This window comes from Scyliorhinus torazame, chromosome 18, assembly GCF_047496885.1.
Source record: "Scyliorhinus torazame isolate Kashiwa2021f chromosome 18, sScyTor2.1, whole genome shotgun sequence".
Classification (NCBI taxonomy): domain Eukaryota; kingdom Metazoa; phylum Chordata; class Chondrichthyes; order Carcharhiniformes; family Scyliorhinidae; genus Scyliorhinus; species Scyliorhinus torazame.
In genome coordinates this window covers 102,049,626-102,075,802 of record NC_092724.1, presented here as the reverse complement: position 1 = coordinate 102,075,802, position 26,177 = coordinate 102,049,626, and the positions used below count along the sequence as shown (strand labels likewise).

The window sequence follows — 26,177 nt, the reverse complement described above, 5'->3', positions numbered from 1 at the left end:
ATAGGAAAGGAAGTACCACGTTATGAGCTTATCACACCATGATGGTGTGGTGTTGCCTGTTCCTGAGTTCTGGGTGCTATGGGGAAGTGAATCATTAGCGGCTGGGGGGGAGTTGGGGTCAAGGGGTTCGCGTTCACACGCAACCGGGTACACATTGCAATAACGACAGAATACACGTATGACGTCTTCATTGTTCTCTTCTTTCCTTTTTGTCTCTTCCTTTCCGTTTCGTCTCTTTTCCTGGAGCGTCTGGGGTTCTATGGATCAAGCATAGTGTCTGTTACTATCTTGGTTAATATCTCGTCTGTTAGTATGTCTGTCCTTTAGTGTCAATTCTCCCTTTATAATTTGTCACCATGTGTGACTCCCTCATTTTTTAAAAAAACCGAATATTCAGGACAAGACACACTTAAAAATACTGAAACAGTGCGAGCCATCTCGCAGGCTGTGCGATTTACCATCCAAATGTTTGAGGATGTAAATAGCATGGGGATGGCAACCTAAGGATCGCCTGAAAACAAAACAAAACTTGTAGAACCAAAAGTGCCGAAATGAGGTACGTATGGGCCGCGAAGGGCAAGAATTGGATGGAATCCCCGGGTAGGACGGCGACCAATGCCGTGTGTGCTCTACCCGAGCGTAGTTGACCAGAGGGGGGGGGATCCTCAGGCAGGGCGGAGACCAATGCCGTTTCTTCACTGCCTGAACAACCGACAAGAACAGGCAAAAATGTAGTGATCGTGGGGGGGTTGCCGTAAAGGTTCTACCTTCGAACCAGAAGAGCAGTTATGAACGGGGGTCTGGCAAGCTCTCAGCGGTTTCTGCAGACAAATATGGCGTGGGGCCATGGAAAAAAATATTTCCGATCTTCCGAACAACACATAACCATAACAGTAAAAAAAAACATTAAACAACATGCTGCAGGTTCCATCAGAAAGGACACCGTTTCTCCCAAGCGGTTCCTTTTAAAACATCATCTGGACACCTCAGTTATCAGTTGCGAACAGGGTCGCAAAGGGGTTCTCGCTTTGGGAGCCAGACTCAAAGTCGTCATCTTCTCCCGGATGCCATACTCTCGAATGTATAAGGGCTGATAGGGCTGCATGGTGCGATTTGGGGTCCATCTCGTCGTTCCGGACGAGCCTGTATGAGTTGTCGCGGTGCCAAAAGATGGTGACTAGTTCTGTGGGGACGGAATCGTCATCGTAGGGCGGTGGGGTTTGTTGAGAAATGTGATGAGGAAGGGATCACTCAAATCGTGGTCAGATTCGCTGGGTGTGGGTCCTGTTGCATTGGGATAGTAGGGAGGCGTACTGTGGCTATTGTCTGAGTTACAGTAAGTGTCACTGCTGCTGCTGCTGCTGTCTGTGGGCATTCCGGGGCGGAGTCTAGAGGTCGGGGGTGGAGTCGAGGGCGAGTCCGTGGATGTGGTGGGCGTGTTGGGGGAGGGTAGGGATACGTTGGCTGTGGTGTGCGTGGTTGGACTGTGGGCCATATACCTTTAGCTGGTTAATATGGACCACGCAGTCTTTCCGTTGGGGTACTTAATTTTAAAGGCGGAGGGGCTTACTTTGTCCGCAATGGAGTACGGACCCGAATACTTCGGTGACAGGAATGTGCTGGGTTTGTAAATTGAGAGCATGACCTGCTGTCCTACCTCAAACTCAGTTGCATGCACTGTCTTGTCGAAACAGGCCTTGCACTGTTTATTCCTAGTGCCTAATCTTACTGCGGCTGCTAGCCGTTTTCACATTCTCCACTAACTGTTTGACTGCGTTCTCGTGTGTGAGGGCCGTCACTTCGGGACTGGTCAAGTCCAATCCTAATAAAAATTCTGTGCCTTTCATGGGGCGTCCGGTCATGAGAGTGTGGGGGTGTAACCTGTGGATGTTGAAATAGTGTTTCTCAAAATCATCAGCGCAAAGGGGAGGACTGAATCCCAAGTGGTGTTGTTTCGTTGGACCATTTTTCTGAGGGTTGATATTAGGGTCCGATTCATGTGCTCCATGATACCACTTGACTGGGGGTGGTATGCGATGTGGAATTTTTGGGTAATGCCAAATATCGTGAGGACGTTCTTCATGACACGTCCCGTAAAATGGGAATCTTGGTTGGATTCAATGCTGCGGGGCAGTCCCCATCTCGTAAAGATGTGGTGGGTTAAGATCTTTGCGGTGGTCTTTGCCGTGTTCGTTCTGGATGGGAATGCCTCTACCCATTTCGTAAAGGTGTCTATGACGACTAATACGTACTTGTAACCATTCCTGCAAGGGGGCAATGATCCTATAAAATCAATCTGGAGGTTAGTCCAGGGGCCGTTAACGGGGCGGGTGTGACTAAGTTGCGCTTTCTTTGCGTATCTGTCCGGATTGTTCTGGGCACAGATAAGGCAATTCTCAACTTGGTGCGTTACGTCCACTTTAAACTTGGCCACCAACAGAGCTGCCTGAGGTGGGCTGTAGTGGGATCAATTCCCTGATGTCCATGACTGTCATGGAATAAACAAATAAGTTGATTCCTGTCCTGTTCAGGAACCACAATAAAGGGTGTCTTTTAACACCACACCGTCATGTGCATTTTAAAATCTATCGTAAGGTGCCGTAAATTTTCCTTTCAAAATCTCCCTGAGATTGCTATCCTGCTTCTGGGCCTGCACTAAATCCTCGATATTAGTCTGCGAGACCTGAACTGCATTCACTGGTGCGCTTTCGGGGGGTGTCCAAAAATATCCATGCCTGGCCAGTGCGTCGGAATTCACATTTCCGGGGGGGACGAACGGTGATGACTTCGAACTTTAACAATTCCGAATGTCCTGTCCTGTGCTTTCTCTAAAATGTGGCGGAGCAATGGGGTTGAAGGGAGGGGTTTTCCGTCTGCGGAAACAAATCCTCTTGCTTTCCACAGGGGTAGGAATTCCATAAGGCTATTGCAGACATAGAGGCTGTCCAAGTATATGTCTAGTAGGCTGGAGAAGGAATGTGGGTGATCCACAATGTACGCCACGGCTGCTAGTTCTGCTGCCTGCGCGCCTAAGTGGCCTGGTAGCTTTAAGGAGATCTCTTCTAGGGCGCTTCTCTGCGCGTCATCGACATATGTGCTGCATCCTGTAATTCGCTTCCCTTCTAATATTGTTGAAGAACCGTCCACATATATCCTTAAAGGTACGCACGTGTCTGTGGGCTGGGGGCTCTGGGGTGAACTACCTATCTTTCTGGGGGGAGTTTTCGTAATAAAGGGGCCTGTGTTGTGGTGCGGTGAGATGATTTCACATTCGTGGGGGGTGCCTGGGTACTGAAGGTTATCGGCTAAGAAAGTGTGGGTCTTGGTCCTTTTAACAGTGATGTCCCGTCCCTGCAAAAGAAGGGTCCATCTTGCTGCTCTAATCTGACTAACTGTACCGTCCTTGAGTCGTCCGTCCAGTAAAAGTTGGGTGGGGGTGTGTTCTGTGAGAATTGTGATGGGGTTTAGTACGGTAATGTAGGAAAAACTACCCAGAAAACTGCGAGCAGGTGCCTTTCACAGGCCGAAAATCCCCGCTCCACAGGATCTAAAAGTCTGGATGCGTATGCCACGGGTCTTAACTGTTCGTGCCGTTCCTGGAGGAGCACGGCCGAAATGGTGCAGTCTGTGCTAGCTATCTCTATAGCATAGGGGGAAAGCAGGTCTGGAACCTGTAGTGCGGGGGCTGCAATGAGGGCTCTTTTCAAAGCATCCACAGCATCCGTATGCTGCGGAAGCAATTCCCAAGGGGCTCCTTTCTTTAGGAGTTCCGAGAGGGGTGCTGCCTTGCTGGCGAAACCGTCCATGTGGTTTCGGCAGTAGCCAACCAGTCCTAAAAACGACCGGAGGGCTGAAACATTCTGGGGAAGGGGCAATTTGGCAATCGAGTCAATTCTTTTGTGCTCGATCTCGCGTTTACCGTGCGTGATAATCGTACCCAAATATATCGCTTTGTTTTCCAAAACCTGGGCCTTTTTTGGGTTTACTTTACATCCAATTGAATGTAGGAGTTCCAGGAGTTCGGACAGAAGCTCGATGTGATCTGCTTTGGTGTCTGTCTGCAGTAATAGGTCGTCCACATACTGGACCAGACATTCGGGGCGAGAAAATTTCGATAATCCATTTGTCTGCTTCTGCTTGCTGTTCCTCGGGTTTCCTAACTGTGGGTTTGTTTTGTACAGATTGCTCCCAGGAGCGGGACAATCTTTTTAAAACCCATTTCTCATTGTGGGCTTCCTCTGAGGGGTCATAATTCGTACAGGCTTTTTGTCCTGCCTCTGTGGCATGGTAGATAAGGGTGCGGGTCCATGTGGCCATACCGTCTTGGGACAAATGGGGGCGTTCCAAATTGCCGAAAACTGCTGTGAAATGAATCCACAGGCGTCCAACAAACGCTGTGGGGTGTTCTGTCTTTTTCTGCCTACACTTATTCAGGCCTTCTACGGGGTCCCCTCTGTTGTAGCCGATCGCATCTAGGATCGCTGCGTGCATTTCTGCAAGGGTGCCTCCTCCTACATTCTGTGGGTCAGGAAGGGCTGCTATGACCGAAGGGTCTAAACTCAAAATTGTGAGCTTCACATGCTCACGCACGTCCAGGCCGTACATGGTCGCCTGCTGCTTTACTCTGGCAAAGAAGTGGTGGGGTTCTGAGGTGGGGAGGAACGGTGAGATTTTCTCGCACACATCCCGTAATTGGGTCACGGTTAAGGGGGTGGTATAAAGAAATTCTGTATCTCCGTCCGATGTGACTGTGCGGTGGGTGGTTACTGGATTCATTGATGCCTGAACTACCTGCGATGTGGGGGGTTGGGGTGCTTTTCTCTTCTGGTGCTTTCCTTGCGCACATGTTCCCTGAGCATATCTATGCGCGGTCTCATTTAATTCTTCCCAATCCGGGCCGTCTTCTGTATCTAACTGGGATCCAAAGGTGCTCTGGAATCCATTCTGAACTGAAAGCAAAGACTGCAGTTCTGCAATCTGCTTCCAGCACTTTGCATGATCTAGTGAGCTCTGTCTGTGCTCCGTGATGGTAGCATGGAGTGCTCGTAATGCTGCTTTCAGGTCGCTACACTGCCTTTGCAATGTCTCTACCTGTTTCTCTGTTTTCTCTCTCAACAGGACTGCACATTGCGTGTCCTGATAGGCCTTTTCTTACTGTGTCTGGAAGCTGCTTAAATGCGCCAGACAAGACTGGTGTACCCACTTGGCATCATCCACCTCTCCGTCCTTTGCTGCTAACTTCCTTCTCAACTCTATGTTCTCTTTCTCAACCTCACTTACATCGACCTTACTCATTCGATGTACTCCTTCTATCTCTTTACGGAGCGTCCAAACGACCTCCTCTGTGCCTTGCAATTGTGCCAAACAGGACACGATTGCCATCAGCTTGCGAGCTTTTCCCAAGCTTTTCTTACAAATTTCTGACAGGTTTGCCCACCAAGTATGTCCTATACTCCCGGGTCCTGTTTCCTCATTGTCACGCAATTCGCTCCAAAGGGGCCATCCTTTCCCTTTGAGGTACTTTCTGATTTCCTCTTCCTAAATGGGACACTGTCCTACTCTACTGCTGGTACTGCGACCACGAATGCTTCGGGGTTCATGAGGCGTTGCATTGCCTGCATTGCCATCTTTCCTCTCTGAATACTTCTCTTAAAATTTGGAACGAGGGGTATTAAGGCGGTGCTGTAATTCCTGGTACGGCTTTCGCTATTTTCCGGAATTAAAGTCCATCAGTGTTACCTTATAACCCTGTTAGTTACGCATGCAATAACACACTTCCGAATTACGAGGATTGATCAGAACTGCTTGAACACTTGTGGTTTTTTTCTGTTCCCAATTGGATTTCTAATTCAAATTTTGGGTTCTCCTGGAGTGGTTAAGCCGCTTCAATTCGGGTCCCGGCCGAGTCGCCAGTAATATGTTGCTAACTTTTGGTTGGCTCTTAATTCGTAGTTTGCTCTGTTTGTTTAGCCTTTTTCTAGAGTCGCCAGGTATCTTTATGATACCACCATGAGGTTCAAGTTCAAGTAATGATCAATAACTCAACACACCAATTAGTAAGATTCAAATCAAAACACATTTATTATACACAGTAACTCACTACTCATGCATAAACTCTACTTTCTAGACTATTCCTATCACTAAAAGGCCTATACTTAGTTTCGGACTGGCCCACCAGGTCAGGGGAACAAATGGCCTTTCGTTCAGGTCCTGAGTCTGCAGGATTCAAAAGCTGGTATGGACTGGTAGCTAGGAGCACCTATCTCGTAGCGTGCGTTGACTTGAGACTTACTTGGTTGGCGGTCGCTGGGACAGGCCACTCTCACGGGTTGATTCAAGTTGCTGAGTGACCCTGCCAAAGAAGGACGATTTGAACTTGGGGGCTTTACTTTATAGTCCCCAGGAGCTTCCCGCCCTTCGGCGCAGACCCCGTACCTGGTTCCAAGTGATTGGACTACTTTCCGATCACTTGGATCGATTTCTCCAATGCTGGAGCGGTTCCCTGATCGCTGGGCGGTCCCTAAGTGTCCGTTGGCCATCCTTTGGCTTGGCTCCTGCTGGCGCCGAGGAGTCTAGCTTGGCTTTATTCACCTTAACTGTTGCCATTGTGCCTTGGGATCGCTCATTACTATGCAGATGGCTGCTGGTTTCAGTGCTGTCTGGTTGTTTTGCAGGTTTCAATACACATGATTTCTGCACTTGCTAGTCTTTGCCTGTGTTGGCTGAACTTCCCTTCAGTCTTTGCAGTTCTCCATTTTAAGTTGAGAAGTGGCCAACCCAGGTGGCTACAAGGTTCCCAACGAACCTGGTGTGGTGGCAGCTCTAAGAGTCTGGAACCAATTTAGGCAGCATTTTAGACTTGGAGCCATGTCATATTGTCACCAATTTGTGGGATTCATGGGTTTGCACCGTTAGAGATGGATGCAATGTACAAGATTTGGAGGAGGGAGGGTGTCGAGAGCTTCAGCGGTATGTTTGTGGAAGGTAGGTTTGTGGGACTGGAGGAGATGGTGGAGAAATTTCATTTTCCATGGGGGAGTGTGTTTAGGTATCTGCAGGTGAGGAACTTTGTTTGTAAAGAACTGCCTTTGTTCCCCAAATTGCCAAGGCCCACATTGATGGACCAGATGCTATCTCAGGATGTGATAAGGGAAGGGAAGATTTATATATAGGTGGTTGCTGGAGGCGGGGAAAGCATCATTAGAGGAGGTAAAGGGAAGTGGAAAGAGGAACTGGGCTTGGGGGCAGTGGGAGGTTGCTATTTTTACTTTGTTAAAATAAATATGACATTGTTTTCATTATATTGAAACACTTTTGTATGTGCGAATTTGGCAATGTTTGGAATAAAAATATATGTTTAAAAATCCAACATGTGGAGACGTGCTTCATTTCTTCTTTGGGCTTCCCTACCCTCATCCCAGGCATACACACACACACATTTGTGCACACACACATAAACTCTTCCTCTTGCTTGTCATGTGGTGGTGGGGGAAGGGGTGCTTAATATCGAGGCCAATGTTTCAGAGAAGTTATGTTCATCGTGCTACACTGACATCTGTGCTAACAACTTGCCTCGATTCTGCAGAACCCCGTTGGATTTCATTAGCTGAAATCTTGGCAGTAACATGTCCTGTGATTTGGCAGCACCTACCTTCATACTTTGAGCAGGCCTTTAGCTTTTGGCTGCCACAAATTAAAATGAGGATGATTATCCCCTGAATAACTTTGAAAGTACACCCATTAATCCACACCATATTGCAACTTCTCTGGGAAATGGAAAAAATCTTCAACACCAACATTTTGCTGGAATTTTATTCAACTTATTAAACTCTGAAAGCAATGCAGATTTGCTTCCAAATAAGAATCATGATATATTTACATAAATTTTAAACTCAGCACAGATTAAAAGATGATGTTAGTAACTCCGCCTCACTGAAATCCTTTTAGTCTTACCATCTTACAGTTTACTCTCCGATGAAGGCCCTGACCCTTCCTTTGAAATGGGACCAATATTGTTGGCAGCCCTCCAGTACCGCAACCAACCCTCCATTCTTTGAGTCCAGATGTAAATGTTGGTGGGCTAATCAGTCACAAAGGACATTACAGATAAGCACAATCCTGTCCTTGTCAGATTGTCAAACTTACACACTTCTGATGGCGGCGCTGGGTAGCATTCAGAAACTGGACGGCTGCTTGTTTTCTAACCTCTGGTCCAGCTCAGGGGCATTCGGTCAGTTTTGGCACCTGAAGGGTTGCTCTGGTTGGTATCACACAATGCCACACTAGACAGTGGCTTTAAATCTTAATATAGACTTCGCACCACACCGACTACATTATCATTTGACTTTGAGACTTATTTCTAAACCATGCAATTTTTGTAAATGACCTCTGTATCTGACTACAAAATTGGAACGTAGACTTTCTTCCAGCATCTCTAACTCATTCACAGCACAAAGAAACGTTGCACAAGCAGAGGTGTGTCTCCTTATGAATCAAACTCGCATCATATTACAGTATGACACACCAAAGACCACTGTGAGCATATGCACATACCAAAACATCAGTTTCCAAAGTCGATCCTCTTTTCAAACTTAAGGATGACATTGAATCTCAAGGGGGGCTGTGAAAACGTCCTAAGAGCACTCAGAAGGCTTGATTGAAAGGGGACAAATTGATATTGGTGCATCGGAAGAAGTTGCCACAAACCTTAGCACTTAGTTTAGGGCAGCACGGTAGCACAAGTGGATAGCACTGTGGCTTCACAGCGCCAGGTCCAAGGTTCGATTCCCCGCTGGGTCATTGTCTGTGCGGAGTCTGCACGTTCTCCCCGTGTCTGCGTGGGTTTCCTCCGGGTGCTCCGGTTTCCTCCTACAGTCCAAAGACGTGCAGGTTAGGTGGATTGGCCATGCTAAATTGCCCTTAGTGACCAAAACGGTGAGGAGGGATTATTGGGTTACGGGGATAGGGTGGAAGTGCGGGCTTAAGTGGGTCGGTGCAGACTCGATGGGCTGAATGGCCTCCTTCTGCACTGTATGTTCTATGTAGTGAAGCCTCGTCTAACAAGCTGTACCACAGTCAGAAACTGATTGCATATACTCCGCTGCATATGAACGACGAAGAGGGAAGGAAAGAGAGCAAAACACTGGCTTGAAAAAAACGCCTTCTCCCCATTCTTACCATCTCTGTCCAAAACACATGGCTCCAGAATTGGCCTGCTGAGTTACCTGAGGACACACAAAATGTGAAGCCTGGCAGACGTCAATCTCTGGACTGATGACAATGTAAAACAACAAACATTTATATTCAGATTATAAACTAACAGTAAGGTTTGGTTAGCAGTAAGACAGTTGTACAGTAGCAGCAATACACAACAAGATGTTAATGATACAATTGCGTAGAAATGGATGACATTTCTGCTGATTCATGGGGGGGAAGCTGTCAATTGGATTGAATTTAAATTAACATGAAGCAGCTATCATAGTGTCCTTAAATCAAGAGAAGTCTTTCATGTAAAAGGTGGCAGAGTGGGTGAGGTGGGTATGTGCGTGAATGAGTAGGTGGGTTGGATATTAGGAATAGTTGGGTGGTTAGCGGTTAGCTTGGTCAAGTGGGATACTTCAGGCCTTTTGGGGGGTTGGTTAGGGGAGTAGTCAGGGGATCAGTGAGGTGGTTGCGGGGGGTGGGGGGGAGGACATCAGTGTGAGAGATTGGGGATTATTTCTGTAGTTACTCAGGAGTTAGACAATGATTTGTCTGTGTAACCATTTAGATAAGTAAATCTGAACTGTCCTCTCCAACTCAAACATAGAGATGAAGACTTTTGCAGAGGGTCCTGAGGAGCAGGTAAATTGCCCATTGGGAGTTCAAACTTCCCAGGCAATTCCCACGGAGGTCAGCACATTGAGCTTCCATGGGGTCCTGGCGCACATCTTGGGTCATGCGTTCGGCCTCCGACATTCTGGTGACTGAAAGATATGGATCTTTGAAATATCTTGGGCAGGGTTCTCTGATTCTGGGGCTATGTCCCCATGCGCCGGCATGGAACGGTGGTGTTTTATGCCAGAAACAATGGCGCAAAATGCCCACCGATTCCCCGTTTTGCTGGGGGCTAGCAGGACGGCAGTGTAGAGTACCCGGCTCCAGCTGCCGATACGTCCTAAAGAAATGCCTGGTCCGTGGCCTTGCGTGCACCGGGCTATATGGTGGAGGCCGTTTGTGGACCCGGCCTGGGAAATAGTGCCCCCCCCCCCCCCCCATCGGCCGGTGCGTGCGCCCCCAACCACATCGCCGCAATGACCCCAGCCCTGAATAATGTCCCCCCCCCCCCCCCCGCCCGCGGACCGGCCCTCTCCCGTCTATGGCGGCGCTGGACTGAGTCCGCAGCCTCCACACCGAGTTCCCGACGGGTGAGACCACATGTGTCCCATGCCGTTCGGAACTCGGCCGGTCGTGGGCGGAGTATTGGGGGGGGGTGGGGGGGTGGGGTCCTCAGGCAATATCCTGAGGCCGTCGATACGTGGCGGGGGGGGGGGACATTATTCATTGGAGGGGGCGGAGCATCGCAAAAGCAGCACCGCCCCCGATTTGGTCGGAATCGGGTATTCTTAGACCGATCGTCGAACGCGATTTCGGCCTCGGCACCTGGAGAATCCCGTCCCTTATTTCCAGAAATATCAGCCATTAAGGATGTAATATGGAACTTTCCAAAATGCTAAGCCCTTGTCTGTAATGGCTGTTCGATCATAAACCTGTCACTGTTTTGCCCTTTGTTTTAATTTGCATGCAATGCAGCCATGATTTTCTGACAAGTTGCCTATGGCAAAGGAAAGTTTGTTTCTGCTGTGTGTGGTCCAATACTGTGTCTAAACTCTTAGACCTCACTCGGGTCTGTTTCCAATTCTTAAACCAACCATTCTTAATTTTTAGTTTGACTAAGATTGCCAATGTAGGTTCAGTTGTTGTTACATTATGGTCAATGTGGGCACATGTCAGTTCTGACCTAGGTTGAGACTCGGCAAACTCATTTTAACTATATGAACCTTTTAAAACCAGCCAGGGAGAAACATTTCATCGCACCTGTATTGGCTGGATTTTAACCAATATCCCAGAAATAGATTTTTAAAAATCTTGAAAATACGATCAGCTTTTCTTTAGAAATTTAATTTTATATTGGGACATTTTCTTCATGCTGTGATATGTTAAGGTTAATAGTATTAGTGAGGGAGCTAGGACTTTTCTCACTGGAGAGAAGAAGGAAGAGAGGTAACTTGATAGAGGTGTAGAAGGTGATGAGGGGCATGGATAGAGTGGATAGCCAGAGACTTTTCCCCAGGGTGGAAATGACTGTCAGGAGTGGACATAATTTTAAGGGGATTGGAGAAAGGTATAGGGGAGCTGTCAGAGGTCAGTTCTTTACACACACCAATTGATTCTCTTTACAAAGAAAGTGGTGGTTGCGTGGAATGCACTGCCAGCGGAGGTGGTGGAGTCAGAGTCAACAGGGACATTTAAGCGACTCTTGGACAGGCACATGAACAGCAGTAAATTGAAGGGGTGTAGGTTAGGTTGATCTTAGATTAGGATAAGTGGTCAGCACAACATCGTGGGCTGAAGGGCCTGTAATGTGTTGTACAGTAACCGTGAGTAGGAGAGATGGTGAGAGCGAGCAGGAAGTTATGGTTAGATGATCCAGGCTTTTAAAGAGTGAAGATTGCAGGGGAAAAAAAAGAATGTCTGAGTGTTGTGGTCCTGGGAAAATGTAAAGTAATAAATGAATTTGAGAGACAAGGTTGCAGGACTCCACTCTTCGAATGGGCTGTTACTTGACAGGAGCAGAGAACAGAGAACCAACTGCTCCCAGTGCCAAGTATTCATTCATGGGGGTGGGACAGGTCAGTGCATTTGATTCAAGATATGCTCAATTTCTGGTCATTCGTTTTAATCATCGGAAAATTGGGATGACTATAAATTAGCCATGCAGACCTCCAAGCCTAACTTTCTGATTTAGGTTCCTGCCAAGTCATGCTTCCCAGTGGGAATGTAGCCTGACAAAACTTACCCTTTCTGTTTACATACTCCTGGCACAGGACCTTTCCTCATTGTGGATACTCATTCGAAAGGCACACTCGTCAGGAAAGGGCTAATCTCCCGATTTCATTCATTACAATTAATCGTAACATGGCAAAGATGTAGGAATGTGCTAAATGGATTATGGCTGATGTCAAAACAGGCTGGCTGTTGAGAATTTTAGCAGAATTTAATCAGAATGACACCTACCATTAATCAGTATAAAGCAATATTTCTGTCATTCATCAATGCATAGCTTATTTTAAAATAGGAATTTATCATTTCTAAAGTGGCTCTTTATCTATATATTAACAGCATGAAATATTTTGCCACTGCTAGGCAGACCTATCATTAAAGAAGATTACATGTGGCTGTAAGGGTTGCTTGGTGCCAGATATAAATCCTGTCGACGTGAGGGATGTCAGGCACATGTTTCATGTTTCACTGCAACCCTCAATCAAAATGCCTCCTGCTTGGTTACATCGTACAGAGCCAGCTAACTGTCCTATGCTGGAACTGCAAAAACAAACAACTTGCATTTATAAAATGCTTTTCATGTAGAAAAACATCTCCAGGTCCTTCATAGGTGTAAGGAACTTGGATGTTGAATCAGAGGAGGATAGATTTGGAAGGGGTGATCGAAAACTTGCATCAGAAATATGACTTTTATGAAGGGGCGAAAAGGAGAAACGAGACATGGAGATCCACAGGGGCTGATGGATTACCAGCAATTTACAGAGGAAGCCTTGGGTGTGTATCCAATTCATATTTACCTTGGTGTGAAATAAAAGAACATTTTTTGTATCCCAGTTTTCCTCCAATGAATGAGCGCTCAATTCAATAAAGGGCAATGCAGTTTCAATATGTATGCAGCGTTAGGTGTGGTTTGACATTGGAGGAGATGGTAACACTGTTTCACGTAAGAGACTGTTCCAGCCTTGGCACCCAATTTTAATGTCAATGCAAAGTGGCTTGACCTCTCACTGCTGTTAAACCTGTCAAGAGTTTAACAAAGAGTCCATCTAAGTGTCGGGCACTTAATTTTAGAGATAATTTGATTTCCCTTGAATGTCAGTGCCGATTGACCATCCAGGATTTAACTTTTAGGTATAGGTTAAGCAAGCTGAGCCATTTTTTTTTGAAAAAAGAGTGACTTTGAGGACTCCTGTAAAGGGAAATAAGAAAGTTACTCATTATGGGGGAGGGTTTAAATATTGGAGATATGTGTTCAAAAGTTAGAAATTGTGATCAACACTTCCTGTATGTACTGGATAAAAGAAATGCTGTTTCAACATGCGTATTATTCTGAGAGAATGCAAAGAAGAGGTGATATATGCATGTTAAAACATCATATCAATACAATGCTCGCTCGAATTTGTATTTTTAAGAATGGTAGATGGGCAGGAGATTTGTACTAATGGTAATAGACATGTAGAACAATTTACCAAGGAAATTATTGGATCAGACATTATGGAGATGAAAAATTGACTTGGTAGCTATGAAACAAATTTATCAGCAGGTTTTAGTTCAGTGTGTTTATAATGTTGTTATATGCAGTGAGTGGAGAGATCCATGCCCAAGAGAAATACAATGGTTTAAAATACAGCACAGTTTGCAGAATACAGTGAAGGGGGTAATTGGAAACAATATCAAGATGGCTGCCTTGTTGTTGGGCCTATGGCCGTTCCAATTCCTAAAAATCCTTATTTTCTTTATTTTGCCTGTCCCTGGCAGCACCCTGGGAGAGTCTTGGACACAGGTGAAGAAAAGCCTGGCAGACGAGGCCGATGTTCATCTGAAGTTTTCGTCAAAGGTAATAAATCACTTTACCGATTGACCCACTTCTGCGGCAAAAAGATAAATTCAAACCCAACTCAGTTGCACAAGTGGGCTAAATCTGTTAGCCTGTTAAATGGGTCTGTGAGGACAATGATTCCTGGGGCTGCAGTTTTCCTCTCCTGCTCCCCTGTCTCAACAGTTCAGCAAATGTTCCCTTACTTTGTACTCTCTATATAATATACAAAACACTCTGCTGAGCTAGGGATTGCCAGTCAATGTGGGAAGTGACCTGCAAGCCAAGATTACAGCTTGTTAATAACATACAAAAAGCATAGCCTGCAAACTTTTCTATAATTACTATGTTTGTGCTATTGTACTAAGGAACGTGATCAGGTAAAGATTTAGAGACATGAATATTTGGAAGGTTTTCAACTGGGCAGATGTGTGTACTTGTGTGTGCGTGTTACATATATGTGTTTGTATTAGGACTGCCCATTTTCTTCTATCAATTAACTCAAGATAAACTTATCAACCCCACTGTCATTCCATACTTGGCATACAATTTCATTGTGTCTTCAATGATCTAAGTGACCGTTCAGGTCCAGGCAGGGGAGAGCTTGATTATTGGGCCGTGGTGGGGGATGTAATCACAGCTGATAAAATAGGTGCTTTCTGTGGTGATATACATCACTGTAAGTACACAAAGGGTTAATGTACATACACTACACCTAGCTAGACACTAAAGGGAACACCAGAGACATGACACACAGACAGTCAACCAATAGGTCAGTAAGATAGGACACGACCAATGGGCATTCACGATACACACAGAGGTGACACCACCACAGGAGGGCATTACACCAACCCGTATAAAAGGACACATCACACATGCTCAGTCTCTTTCCAGTGGAGACTCTCAGTGAGTACAGGCACAGGGTTGATTGAACATCACTCCCACCACGTGGAGTGTAGCAGACTGGTTAGTCAGTCTGAGTAGCTGTAGAAGGATTAACATTAGCGTCAAATCCAAGTAGGAGAATTGTTAATAGTTTAATAAACGTGTTAAAGCTATCTCCAAGTCTGAACCTTCCTTTGTCAAAGTGCACATCAAGGAAGCAGCTTATGCTATGACAAGAGCAAAACAAAACATGGTTCCAGGAGTGTTAAATCCATATAGTTTCAACTCAGCGAACAGTGACAACCAGCAACAAAAGCCAGGCAAGATGATGTTCGGGGTTCCGATTCCACAGCAGCTCCAGTACCAAGGCAATCTCAATGAAAACTGGTGTTGGTTCCGGTAGAGATTCGAGATCTACCTGGTAGCGTCCGACATAGATGGTGATGCGGATGCAGAGAAAATAAAGCTTCTACTTACCATCGCGGGTCCAGAAGCAGCTGAAATCTTCCAGACCTTCAAATACTCAAAGGGGCAAAACAACAGCGAATTCCAGGCAGTCCTGGAAAGATTCCAAGAATTCTGCGAGACGAAAAGGTAAAAGAGACGTCAAAACTCACCGCGAAGTAGGCTTGCAGCAATGAATGGCAGTTTTGAATTGCAGCCATCTTGGAAAAGGTGCTGCACATGCGCAGTTGCGCAAAGAGCGCACAAACGGGAAGGTCTGTTTGCGCATGCGCGAGAAACCGCGTATGCGCAATTGCAAAAAAGGCCCCAAGTAAAGGAACAGCGATCTGCGCATGCGCAATCGCTTCCTACGCTCTACGTCACAAGCGTCATGGCGTCAGAGGCCCCGGACCATGCCCACTTAAAGGGGAAATGTCCCAAACTACGAGAAAATAAAATTTAAGCCGTAAAATCCGATTCTTTCACCTGGAACGACAGCACAATGCCTGAAATTCGACCCGTAGCTGAAAGTAACCTCCGCAGAACCCTGCAACAAGCAGTTAGCACCACCCAAAGAGATGATACAGTCCTTGAAGACTATGACTCAGACCTTGAATTCTTCTTTGGACATCGCGAGCCCAATGCCAGCTCCGTCACAAAACGTGATGATATGGTCTTGGAAGACAACGACTAAGACAAAGTTTTAACCTTGGGAGGCTACCCCAGTACCAAATCCGATCCGCAACTAGGCGTGTTGCACATTGACAACCCCGACGACGAATTCTTCGGATTTGAGGATCTTCAGCCCAGCACATACGACATCCCGACTCGTGAGTGCAGGATTATGCTGCGGCCTGACACCAAGAGACAGGGAGCGATACAAGCCCACAGAGAGCAGCCTGCTGCCACACAGAGAGTGGTCCACGCACCACAAAGGGTCCCAGACTCCACACAGAAAGCGATGAAAGACTCCACAGCGAGCTCGTGGACAGACTCCACGATAGAAGCAACGCAAGACTCCACAGCGCAGTCCTTGCATGAACAAGAAGTGCCTCGAGTGACACAAGCCTCCACAGAGAGCTCGTGGACAGACTCCATGATAGAAGCAACACAAGACCCCAGAGCGCAGTCCTTGCATGAACAAGAAGTGATGACAGTTTCCACAGAGAGACCAATGCACGATTCCACACAAGGAACGCTGCAAGACTCCAGAGAGGGAGTGACACAAGCATCCACAGCGAGCTCGTGGACAGCCTCCATGATAGAAACAATGCAAGACTCCAAAGCGCAGTCCTTGCGTGAACAAGACCATGAGGGTCTAGCAACCTCTGAGCAACCAGCGGCAGACAATGCAAGCCTGCCACGCTCAAGTGAACAACAGAAAGACTATGACAGTCTGCCACACTCAAGTGTACAGCAGGCAGACTATGACAGTCTACTGCGCTCCAGTGAACCAGAAGAAGACTGACAGTCTACCCAGCTCAAGTGAAGGACAATGAAATGAAATGAAAATCGCTTATTGTCACAAGTACGCTTCAAATGAAGTTACTGTGAAAAGCCCCTAGTCGCCACATTCTGGCGCCTGTTTGGGGAGGCTGATTCAGGAATCGAACCATGCTGCTGGCCTGCCTCGGTCTGCTTTCAAAGCCAGCGAAGTAGCCCTGTGCTAAACAGCCCCTACAAGAAGACACTGACGGCTCTACCCACTGTATGTGAGACAAGTGACGACGGCATCGCACTTCCCATACCAGATGTGCAACGTGACAGACCTCAGCTAGAATGTACAGAGGCACTCGACAATCACAGTGAGACTACTGGTGACTCCGGTGACACCATATTACTTCAAACCTCACTCGCTCGAGCATCTCCGCAAGCAAATGCATTCCTGAATGTTTTGACTCCGGACGTGGAGCATCAAGAAACCTCAGAAGATGCAAGTGAACCTGAAATGACTCCGGATGGGGAGCATCAAGAAATCTCAGCTGACTCAAGTGAACCTGCAGTGTCTCCGGACGGGGAGCATCAAGAAACCAAAGCTGATTCAGGTGACCCAGAAAGGGCTCCAGATGGGGAGCATTGACAAGCCAAAATAGACTCAGGTGAACCAGACCAGACTCCAGACGGGGAGCATCGACAAGCCAAAGCTGATTCAAGTAAGCCGGACATGACTCCAGATGGGGAGTGCCGCAAACTCAGTGACGGCACGCTCAAGGAGACAGCAGATGTCACAAAGCATGCTATCACGAGTAACTGTGTGAAGGACTCGTATTATCCACAGAGTGTGGTCATTGAGCGCAGCAAACACGACAACAAAACCAACCACCCCAAACAACATCAAAAACAATAACAGGAAGCGTGCCAAAGGCAATAACGTCAACTACAAGCACGACAAAGACGACAACAATGGAACTACGACTGGTACAACTTGGTACAACTCTGCAAATGAGGGACACTGTTACTGCTCAGGTCAGTACAATGACATACCATGGCAGGATGATGCATCTTACCAATTTACGTTTGCTGCACTACCAACAGGAAACCTGGCTTTCAGGACAGATGCCATCAAGAATTACCACCACAAGCATCGAAAGAAAAACAAAAGAGTCCAAATCCGACAACGAAGTGATTTGACCACTTGGTTCCTTCAGCACAGGGACACTGATGGCGTTTACAATGCAATGCCACCATCAACATCACCAACTCACCAACCAAACAAGAAAGCCGCTCAACCATGATAATTAATGAAATTTGGACTCATGCATATGATTTGGACTTATTGTTTAATGATCACTGTTATCATAGCTTGTACAGAGTAACACTCATCTACCTAGTTTGTTCAATTTTTTTTAACACTGGACAGAAAATATGTAACACGAAAAAAGGGGGGATGTGGTGATATACATCACTAAGTACACAAAGGGTTAATGTCCATACACTACACCTAGCTAGACACTAGAGGGAACACCAGAGACATGACACACAGACAGTCAACCAATAGGTCAGTAAGATAGGACACGACCAATGGGCATTTACGATACACATAGAGGGACACCACCACAGGAGGGCATTACACCAACCCACATAAAAGGACACATCACACATGCTCAGTCTCTTTCCAGTGGAGACTCTCAGTGAGTACAGACACAGGGTTGATTGAACATCACTCCCACCACGTGGAGTGTCGCAGACTGGTTAGTCAGTCTGAGTAGCTATAGAAGGATTAACATTAGCATTGAATCCAAGTAGGAGAATTGTTAATAGTTTAATAAACGTGTTAAAGCTATCTCCAAGTCTGAACCTTCCTTTGTCAAAGTGCACATCAAGGAAGCAGCTTATGCTATGACAAGAGCAAAACAAAACTTTCCAAGAGTAATTATTGGGCAGTGATCAGGAGTGGGAATGCTGGCTCATTCTTCCACTCCAACTCACAAGCCTGGAAGGTCTGATGCCAACTGCAAGCATCCTCATTACCACCCCAGCAGAAATCAGATAATTTGGAGAAGTCCAGAGGTAGATTTCTATCTCTGACCTCCACATATAGCTGCCAACTCAGCCACCAGTGAAGAAGCTCTGGAGTTGATAAACACAACTGAAAAACCATGCCAACGTCTTTGCAACAGCACAATTCCTCCATTTACTTCAAATACAGGAAATCCTAATTCATAGTCCCTGGGTGCGATTCTCCGATCGCGGAACAGAGTGTCTGTGCCGTCGCGAACGCCATCGCATTTCACGACGGCATGAACCGGGCGCGGGAACTAGCAATTCTGGCCCCCATAGGGGGCCAGCACGGCGCTGGAGCGGTTCATGCCGCTCCAGCCTCACTTCCTGGCGCCGGCCCCGACGCAACATGGCGCGGGGGTACTGGGGCCAGACGCGCAACAATGTAGGCCCAGGGGAGAGAGGCTGGCCCGCCGATCGGTGGACCCCAATCGCGGGCCAGACCCCATCGGAGGACCTCCCTGGGGATGGAGCCCCCCCCCCAACCCTTTGCGCAGAGTTCCCACTGACAGCGACCAGGTGTGGACGGCGCCAGCAGGACTCTGCTTTTTCCGTACGGCCGCTCGGCCCTACCGGGCTGGAGAATCGGCGGCCTGGCCTCGTACTCGTATAATGACCCGCGACCGGAGCTGCACCAAACGTGCCGGCGCAAATGGCGCCGATTCTCCGCACTTCGGAGAATCGCGTGCCGGCGGCAGGACGGCGTGGTGTGGTTGCGGCGATTCTCCGGCCCGGAGCGGGGCTGGGAGAATTGCGCACTGTGTATCTATATTTGAAAGTTGCTGATGTTCATTATCTTGTAAAATGTAGATTTATTAAAGAACATCCTTTGCGCCGTGAAATGGTCACAAAAGGAGTAGACATATTTTATTGTCAGACCGTAAACATTTGGAGAGCACCCTCAGAAATTACCAGAAGAACTCCCGACTCGATGAGATATTATTTTTGTTCTCTTTTCTTAGCTGCAGAGCGAAGTGGAGAAGCCACTGTTATCATTTCGAGAAAACCTCAAGAAGGATATGAAGAAGTTTGACCATCATATATCTGACCTCCGTAAACAACTAAGTGCTCGCTATGTTGCCGTGGAGAAGGTATGAGATACTTGGGAAGAAAGAAGAAACCTTACCGTTTCCAAAAATATTTCATTCTTGACGTAAAAATTATGTAATGGAGAGTATTTCTCCTCTTTTATTTTCTGTAATTTCATTATTCCTTGAAATACCTTGAGAGCTTGACCAACCTCTTGTAACTCCATGAGAGATGAATAGAATCTCCCTACAGGAAGTGTTCAGAGCAATGAAATCGCTTCACCTTCCTCGTTGTAATGTGGGAAACCTAGCAACCAATTATTTTTTCTATAAATTTACCCAATTATTTTTTATTTCCAATAAATGGGCAATTTAGTGTGGCAAATCCACCTAACCTGCACATCTTTGGGTTGTGGGGGTGAAACCCACGCAGACGCGGGGAGAATGTGCAAACTCCACACAGATAGTGATGCGGGGCCGGGATTGAACCCATATCCGCAGCGCCTTCGGCAGCAGTGCTAACCACCGCGCCACCGTGCCGCCCACCCAGCAACCAATTTGCGTACAATAGGGAGCCTGCAAACAAAATGTGATAATGACCAGGTTTTGGGGTTTACTTGAGCGATAAATATAGTACAGGATACCAGGAAAAATCTCCTTTTCTGCGAAAGTGTGTAGCATGACCATTATGTCATGCGAGAGCAGGTTTGACGTCTTGGTGTAACGTCTCTTCTGAAAGATGGCACATCTGACTGCAGCACTCCTCAGTACTGCCCTCGAGTGGATTACTACTTTCAGTCATTTTTCTGGGGAGGTTCCCACTGATTTCCTTTTGAGAAATGGCTAATTTCAGGGCTGTTAGACCTTGTTCTTTCTCAGCACCAAAAGGTGCATAGTCAGTGGAAATAAAATTCAGGAAAGGTGCAAAGAAGGCTGCTGGTATGCCATTACTCATTCTACACTATTGTACCAGGTTAAAATCACCCCATTGATTTTAATCAGCTTTAACATTATTTTTGAGTCATTTATCAGTAGTTAAAATATAGATGGGCTCTCTTGACTACAACATGAGGTTTGATGCCAAACCCTTCCCAAATACTGGACAAATAACACAACAGAAAATATGAACTACAAAGCAAACCTCAACCAAGCACCATAGCCTGTCAACTGGAAGATGAAACATAAGTTAGCAGGAATGTAATGAAATATTGCTGAAATCCTGGTCAAATTTTGTCACATCTAACCATCCCAAAAATTGAAATAAAGCAGCTCAGATAAATAGTCATTAGCAGCATGTCAAAAATGGTGGGGAAATCTTTGTCTCTACATTGGAATGCCAATTCACCCAGGAGCTAATGATAAATCACTGAGATTGTCTGGAGCTTGTCCAGTGATCAGATAAACTTCTTTTCAACATACCAGAGGAAGATGTTCTACATTTCATTGCAAGCAGCTGTCTCTCTCATTCTTGATGTTACCGAAGATTAGTGTATGCCCATTGTGGATAAAGCTGCTCGTTGACCATGCAGAACATTCTTTCAAAATGCAGGTGGCAAATTAGCAGTTACAATATTATTGGATGAATCTTGGGTTAATCCTGTCAGAGTAGTAATGACAATGAAGTTTGGCTAAACAAAACAAAGGTTTCTTGCTGTCAGAATAAAAAGTTAACAGAATTGGGCACACAAGTACGGTTGGTATGGTCAGTAGCTTTGAAAACTGCTACCCATCGAATCACATAAAAGTAGGCTTTTTCAAACACCACCCTCATTTTCTCCCATTCTCTTCTTGCTGTGCTCACTCATGTTAAGTCACCAGTCAACAGATGTGAGCTCTGTGAATGGTCATTCTTTACATCAGCCTGCCCACATAGTATGTTCACATCTGGGTAAATTTTGACTTTGTGCGATTACGTAGATCAGCTGACAGTTGGCAGTGCACGAGAGATGCAAATGAGCATGCAACCTGTTTACAGCTCTTGCACACTATCACACAATGTCAAGATTTATTCCGTAGGTTGTCAGTCTGAATTGTCCATGAGTTGCTCTTGGTTTATTTATTTTTTCCCCTGAATAGTTTAGGGTTGTGGTGTCCTTAAATTTAATTTGAGGTTAATTAACTCAGGATGGATTTACCTTGGATTCTACTGGTCCATGTGGCTCAAAACCATAATCGATGGTGCATTTGCCAAATCAGGGACTGGTAGAATCATACATATGGAACAAGGATAAGCCTTTAAACCCCTCAAACCCGTTCAGTCATTCAAAGAGATCATGACTGATCCGGGACCTAGTTCAATATACCCAACCTTTAGTATATTTGGTTAATAAAAATCTACTCATCTCAGATTTAAAATTAGCAATTGACCAAGCATTAACTGATATCTGTAGACAAGAGTTCCAAACGTCTACCACACTATGTACATTAGAAGTGTTTCTTAACACTGCCCCTGAAATGCTTGTCTAATTTTCATGCTGTACCTCCTCACCTGAATCCCCAACCAGTGGAAGTAGTTTTGTCTCTCCACCCTATCAGTTCCCCTCCATCTCTTGAAATCTTTGATCCGATCGCTCCTTAATCTACCAAATTCCAGGGAATGGGGCCCTCATTTGTGTAACCCCTCTTCTTAATTTAAGTCTAGAAGTCATGCTGGTAAATCGATGCTGCACTCCCTCCGAGGCAAATATATCCTTTCTTTGTGCCAATTCATTTTTCCCAATCAAGGGGCAATTTAGCTTGGCCGATCCACCTAATCTGCACATCTTTGGGTTGTGGGGGCGAAATCCACACAAACACGGGGAGAATGTGCAAACTCCACATGGACAGTGACCCAGAGCCAGGATCGAACCTGGGACCTCGGTGCCGTGAGACAGCAGTGCTAACCACTGCTCCACCATGCTGCTTAAATGTATCCTTCCTAAGGTGTGAGACCCAGAGTCACTCTCAGTACTCCAGGCGCGGTCTAACCAGCTCTTAGTATGGATGAAAGATTACCTCTTGTACTCTAATCCTCTGGCTATAAATCCAGTGTTCACTGACCTTTATGATCATTTTCTGTACCTGTTCTTGACATTTTAATGATCTAGGTACCTGCTTGTCTAAGTCTTTTTGGACCTAACTGTTTTGAGAAAGCGCTAATCATTTTTTGGTCAAAAATGGATGACCTCATACTTGCCTACATTTTAAGGATGCAGTGGCTGTTTCTTCTCAATAAACAGATCTCATGCTTGTTCAAAACATAGTTGCTTGGAGAAGGTGACTGCACAGTTGCGAGGCATTGAAGACGACCATTGACAGCATTGTAAAGGTTTCAACAGACGAGCTTGAGGTTAGTCACATGCAAAGATTTGTGCTAACAGCAGCAACTTCTTCATGTTAAGCTAAGTGCTTTAGTGTGTGGGCACCAACTTCATGCTAATTTGTTTAAGTCCCTTCGATATGTCTGAGGAACTTGATACCATATCACCTGTGACATTACAGTTCTATGAGGTCCACATGTTCATCAGCTGGCTGGTGTACTGATGCAGAGTTACAGCATCCTGCAGCTCGGCAGCTACAGTGATAGAGGAGGCAAGTGCAAGACGGCCAGCAGCTGTATCATTCTCCAGTCACGTGCAGTTGGGCAGAATGGCCACCTTGAAGAAGACGACACCCTGAGTATGGGCCAAGGATCAGCTTCCTCAACCTCTCTGAGCGACACTGTCTCCAAAAGTTGTGACTCTTGAGGGGGAGACAGTGGCAGGCCTGTCTACACGCTTGGAGGAAGACCCAATGTTGATAGGAGAAGGTGGCCACCCATTGCCTGTGATGACCCAGGTGACCACAGGACTTAGTTTCTGTCACCTGTTCATTCCAGGGCACAACAGTTGACATCTGCAACATTTCACAATCCGCATCGTGGAAGCTTTGACTGTAAGGGCACCTGACTGGATGAATCTTGTGACAGTTGTAACCAGCCAAGCCGAGAAGGCTGTCCGCTTCGCCTGGCTCACAGGATTTCCAAAGGTCCAGCATGTTGTAGACTGCACCAAGATGGCGATCAATGCACCATTGAAGCAGCCAGACTTTTTTTTATTCATCTGAAGGGATTTCACTTTTTAATGTGCAGTTGGTTTGTGACCACTGGATAGAGTGGCCATGATGCGTTCAACCTTCAGCAGTCTCTGATTCATCAATCCTTTTTTCCACCAGACAACCTCCGAAATTGGCTCCTGTGGGATACCAGATGCCCCATTCAATACTTATTGTTCACACCAGGGAAAAACAAACCACCACTCCACCCCTCCAACACCAGCATTTCCTGCCACGGAGACATAGGACAAGTGTAAGAGGAGCCGTCTTACCATTAGGGCCACCAAGGAACGAACCATTGATTTTCTCAAAATAGAGGTCCTGTTACCATGACTGCTCTGTGGAGGGTGACCTTTCTTGTGGCCTGGCATCTCAATAATGGTGATGTGCTGCCTTCATTAAAATAAACATCATCCATGTGACAGTAACTGGAATAATAAACCCCTTAATGCAGCTTGGACCCTTTCCACATCCATTGTTTCTAATATGGTGCTACCTCTGTCTCTTCAGCAGAGCTGCAGATAATTGCTTGCTCCCCTGGTCTGACACTTAAGATGTCCATGATGGATATCCTCTGGGTTGTGGAGCTTGAGGACCCTGCCAAAAACTGTTCCACGGGGAAGACTTGGTCATGGGGGCAGTAGGCAATGTGTGTGGCTTTGTCTGCGGGCAGCGAAGTAAGGGCAACTTCAGAAGACCTCCCACTGCCTCTGACACTCTGATGTTGGAGGTGGTTGTGTGTTTAAATGCCTGAGACCTCTTCGCGCTCATGATAACGATAAGGCACATTGGTAGTGTAACTTGCTGAGTAATTTGGAAGCACAGGCCAATGCTATGGAACAGTGATTCAAATCCCACCAGGGCAGCGGGCAAAATTTAAATTCAATGAATAAATTCAGCCAATTAATCCAACAACAAAAAACATTTAGAATGAAAGTTAATCGCATTAATTGTGATCTTGAAACCATCGTTGATTGTTACATAAATCCATTGGGTTCACTAAAGTCTTTAGGGGAAGGAAATCTGCCATTCTTACCCAGACTGGCCTATGTATGACTTCAGACCCACAGCAATATGGTTGACTCTTCATTGCACTCAAAGGACCATTTGGAATCGGCAACATGTGCTGGCATTCCCAGCGACACCCAGATCCCATGTAAGAATAAAAGCAAAGATGGACTCCTCCATCGTCAGACCTAGGGATCGAACTGCTTCTGGACATTCTGACAGATGTCCAAACATTTCCCTTTGCTACCTCACAAATAGAGGATGACCCCCATCAAGGCTCAGAATCCACCTCTGGCTCAGCAAAGCCTGGGGCTCCTCTGGGGTGGGATCTTTCCTCAGCTCTCTCTGCCCTCCACACCTGCTCACATGTGAGGTGTTTCTCAACTTGCGCCACTCTTCCTATCTGTGACATCGGAGTCACTGAGGGGAGCATTTTGGCGCTGGTGGAGGGAGCGGATGAAACGTATGATGCTTTCTCGACGTGATGCCTCTCTCGTGATCGGACTCCATTGCCTCCTTTCTCACCTCCTAGACCAGTAATACACCTGCGGGAAATAATTTGTTAGTGCTGCACATGGGTGACAGAGATCCAACTGAGCCTTGTACAGATCATGAAGTTTAGGTACAAGCATCATCGATTCAACATGAGTGACAGTTAACTGCCAAATGGCAGTGTGATATCTAATGTTTTAGCAGGTCTCTGTGTCACCTCCCCTATCTTTTCATCCATAAGGAATAAACAAATGACTAGGGTAAGAGTAGGGCCAGTCAAGGACAGTAGTAGGAAGTTGTGCTTGGAGTCCGAGGAGATAGGAGAGGTGCTAAATGAATATTTTTCGTCAGTATTCACACAGGAAAAAGACAATGTTGTCGAGGAGAATACTGAGATTCAGGCTACTAGACTAGAAGGGCTTGAGGTTCATAAGGAGGAGGTGTTAGCCATTCTGGAAAGTGTGAAAATAGATAAGTCCCCTGGGCCGGATGGGATTTATCCTAGGATTCTCTGGGAAGCTAGGGACGAGATTGCTGAGCCTTTGGCTTTGATCTTTAAGTCATCTTTGCCTACAGGAATAGTGCCAGAAGACTGGAGAATAGCAAATGCTGTCCCCTTGTTCAAGAAGGGGAGTAGAGACAACCCCGGTATTCATCCGCGCCTGGCATTCCGGGTAGTCTAATCCGCCATTATTCCATTAAGTTCCTCAGGGTGATAAATTGGTCCCGGCACTTTTGATACAGTTCGGTATTTGCACCGAATGGGGCGGCCGCATCGGTGTTTTTCTCTCTGATTGGCCCCTGTTAACGGCTATCATCTGTTTAGGAGGCGATATGCAGCAGGACGCCTGCACAGCCGCCATCTTTCTCAGGTGTAGCAGGGCGCATGC

At 46.4% G+C, this 26,177-nt stretch overlaps 1 protein-coding gene across 2 annotated transcripts in view; it reads left to right on the top strand.

Moving 5' to 3' along the window:
- The window catches only part of gas7b (growth arrest-specific 7b), a 625,036-nt gene that overhangs the window by 543,994 nt on the left and 54,865 nt on the right, over nt 1–26,177 (top strand). For both annotated transcript variants that reach the window (XM_072483098.1, XM_072483099.1), the window contains exons 9-10: nt 13,801–13,879; nt 19,651–19,779. In XM_072483098.1, coding sequence (XP_072339199.1) covers nt 13,801–13,879; nt 19,651–19,779 — 208 coding nt within the window. The remainder of the gene's footprint in view (nt 1–13,800; nt 13,880–19,650; nt 19,780–26,177) is intronic.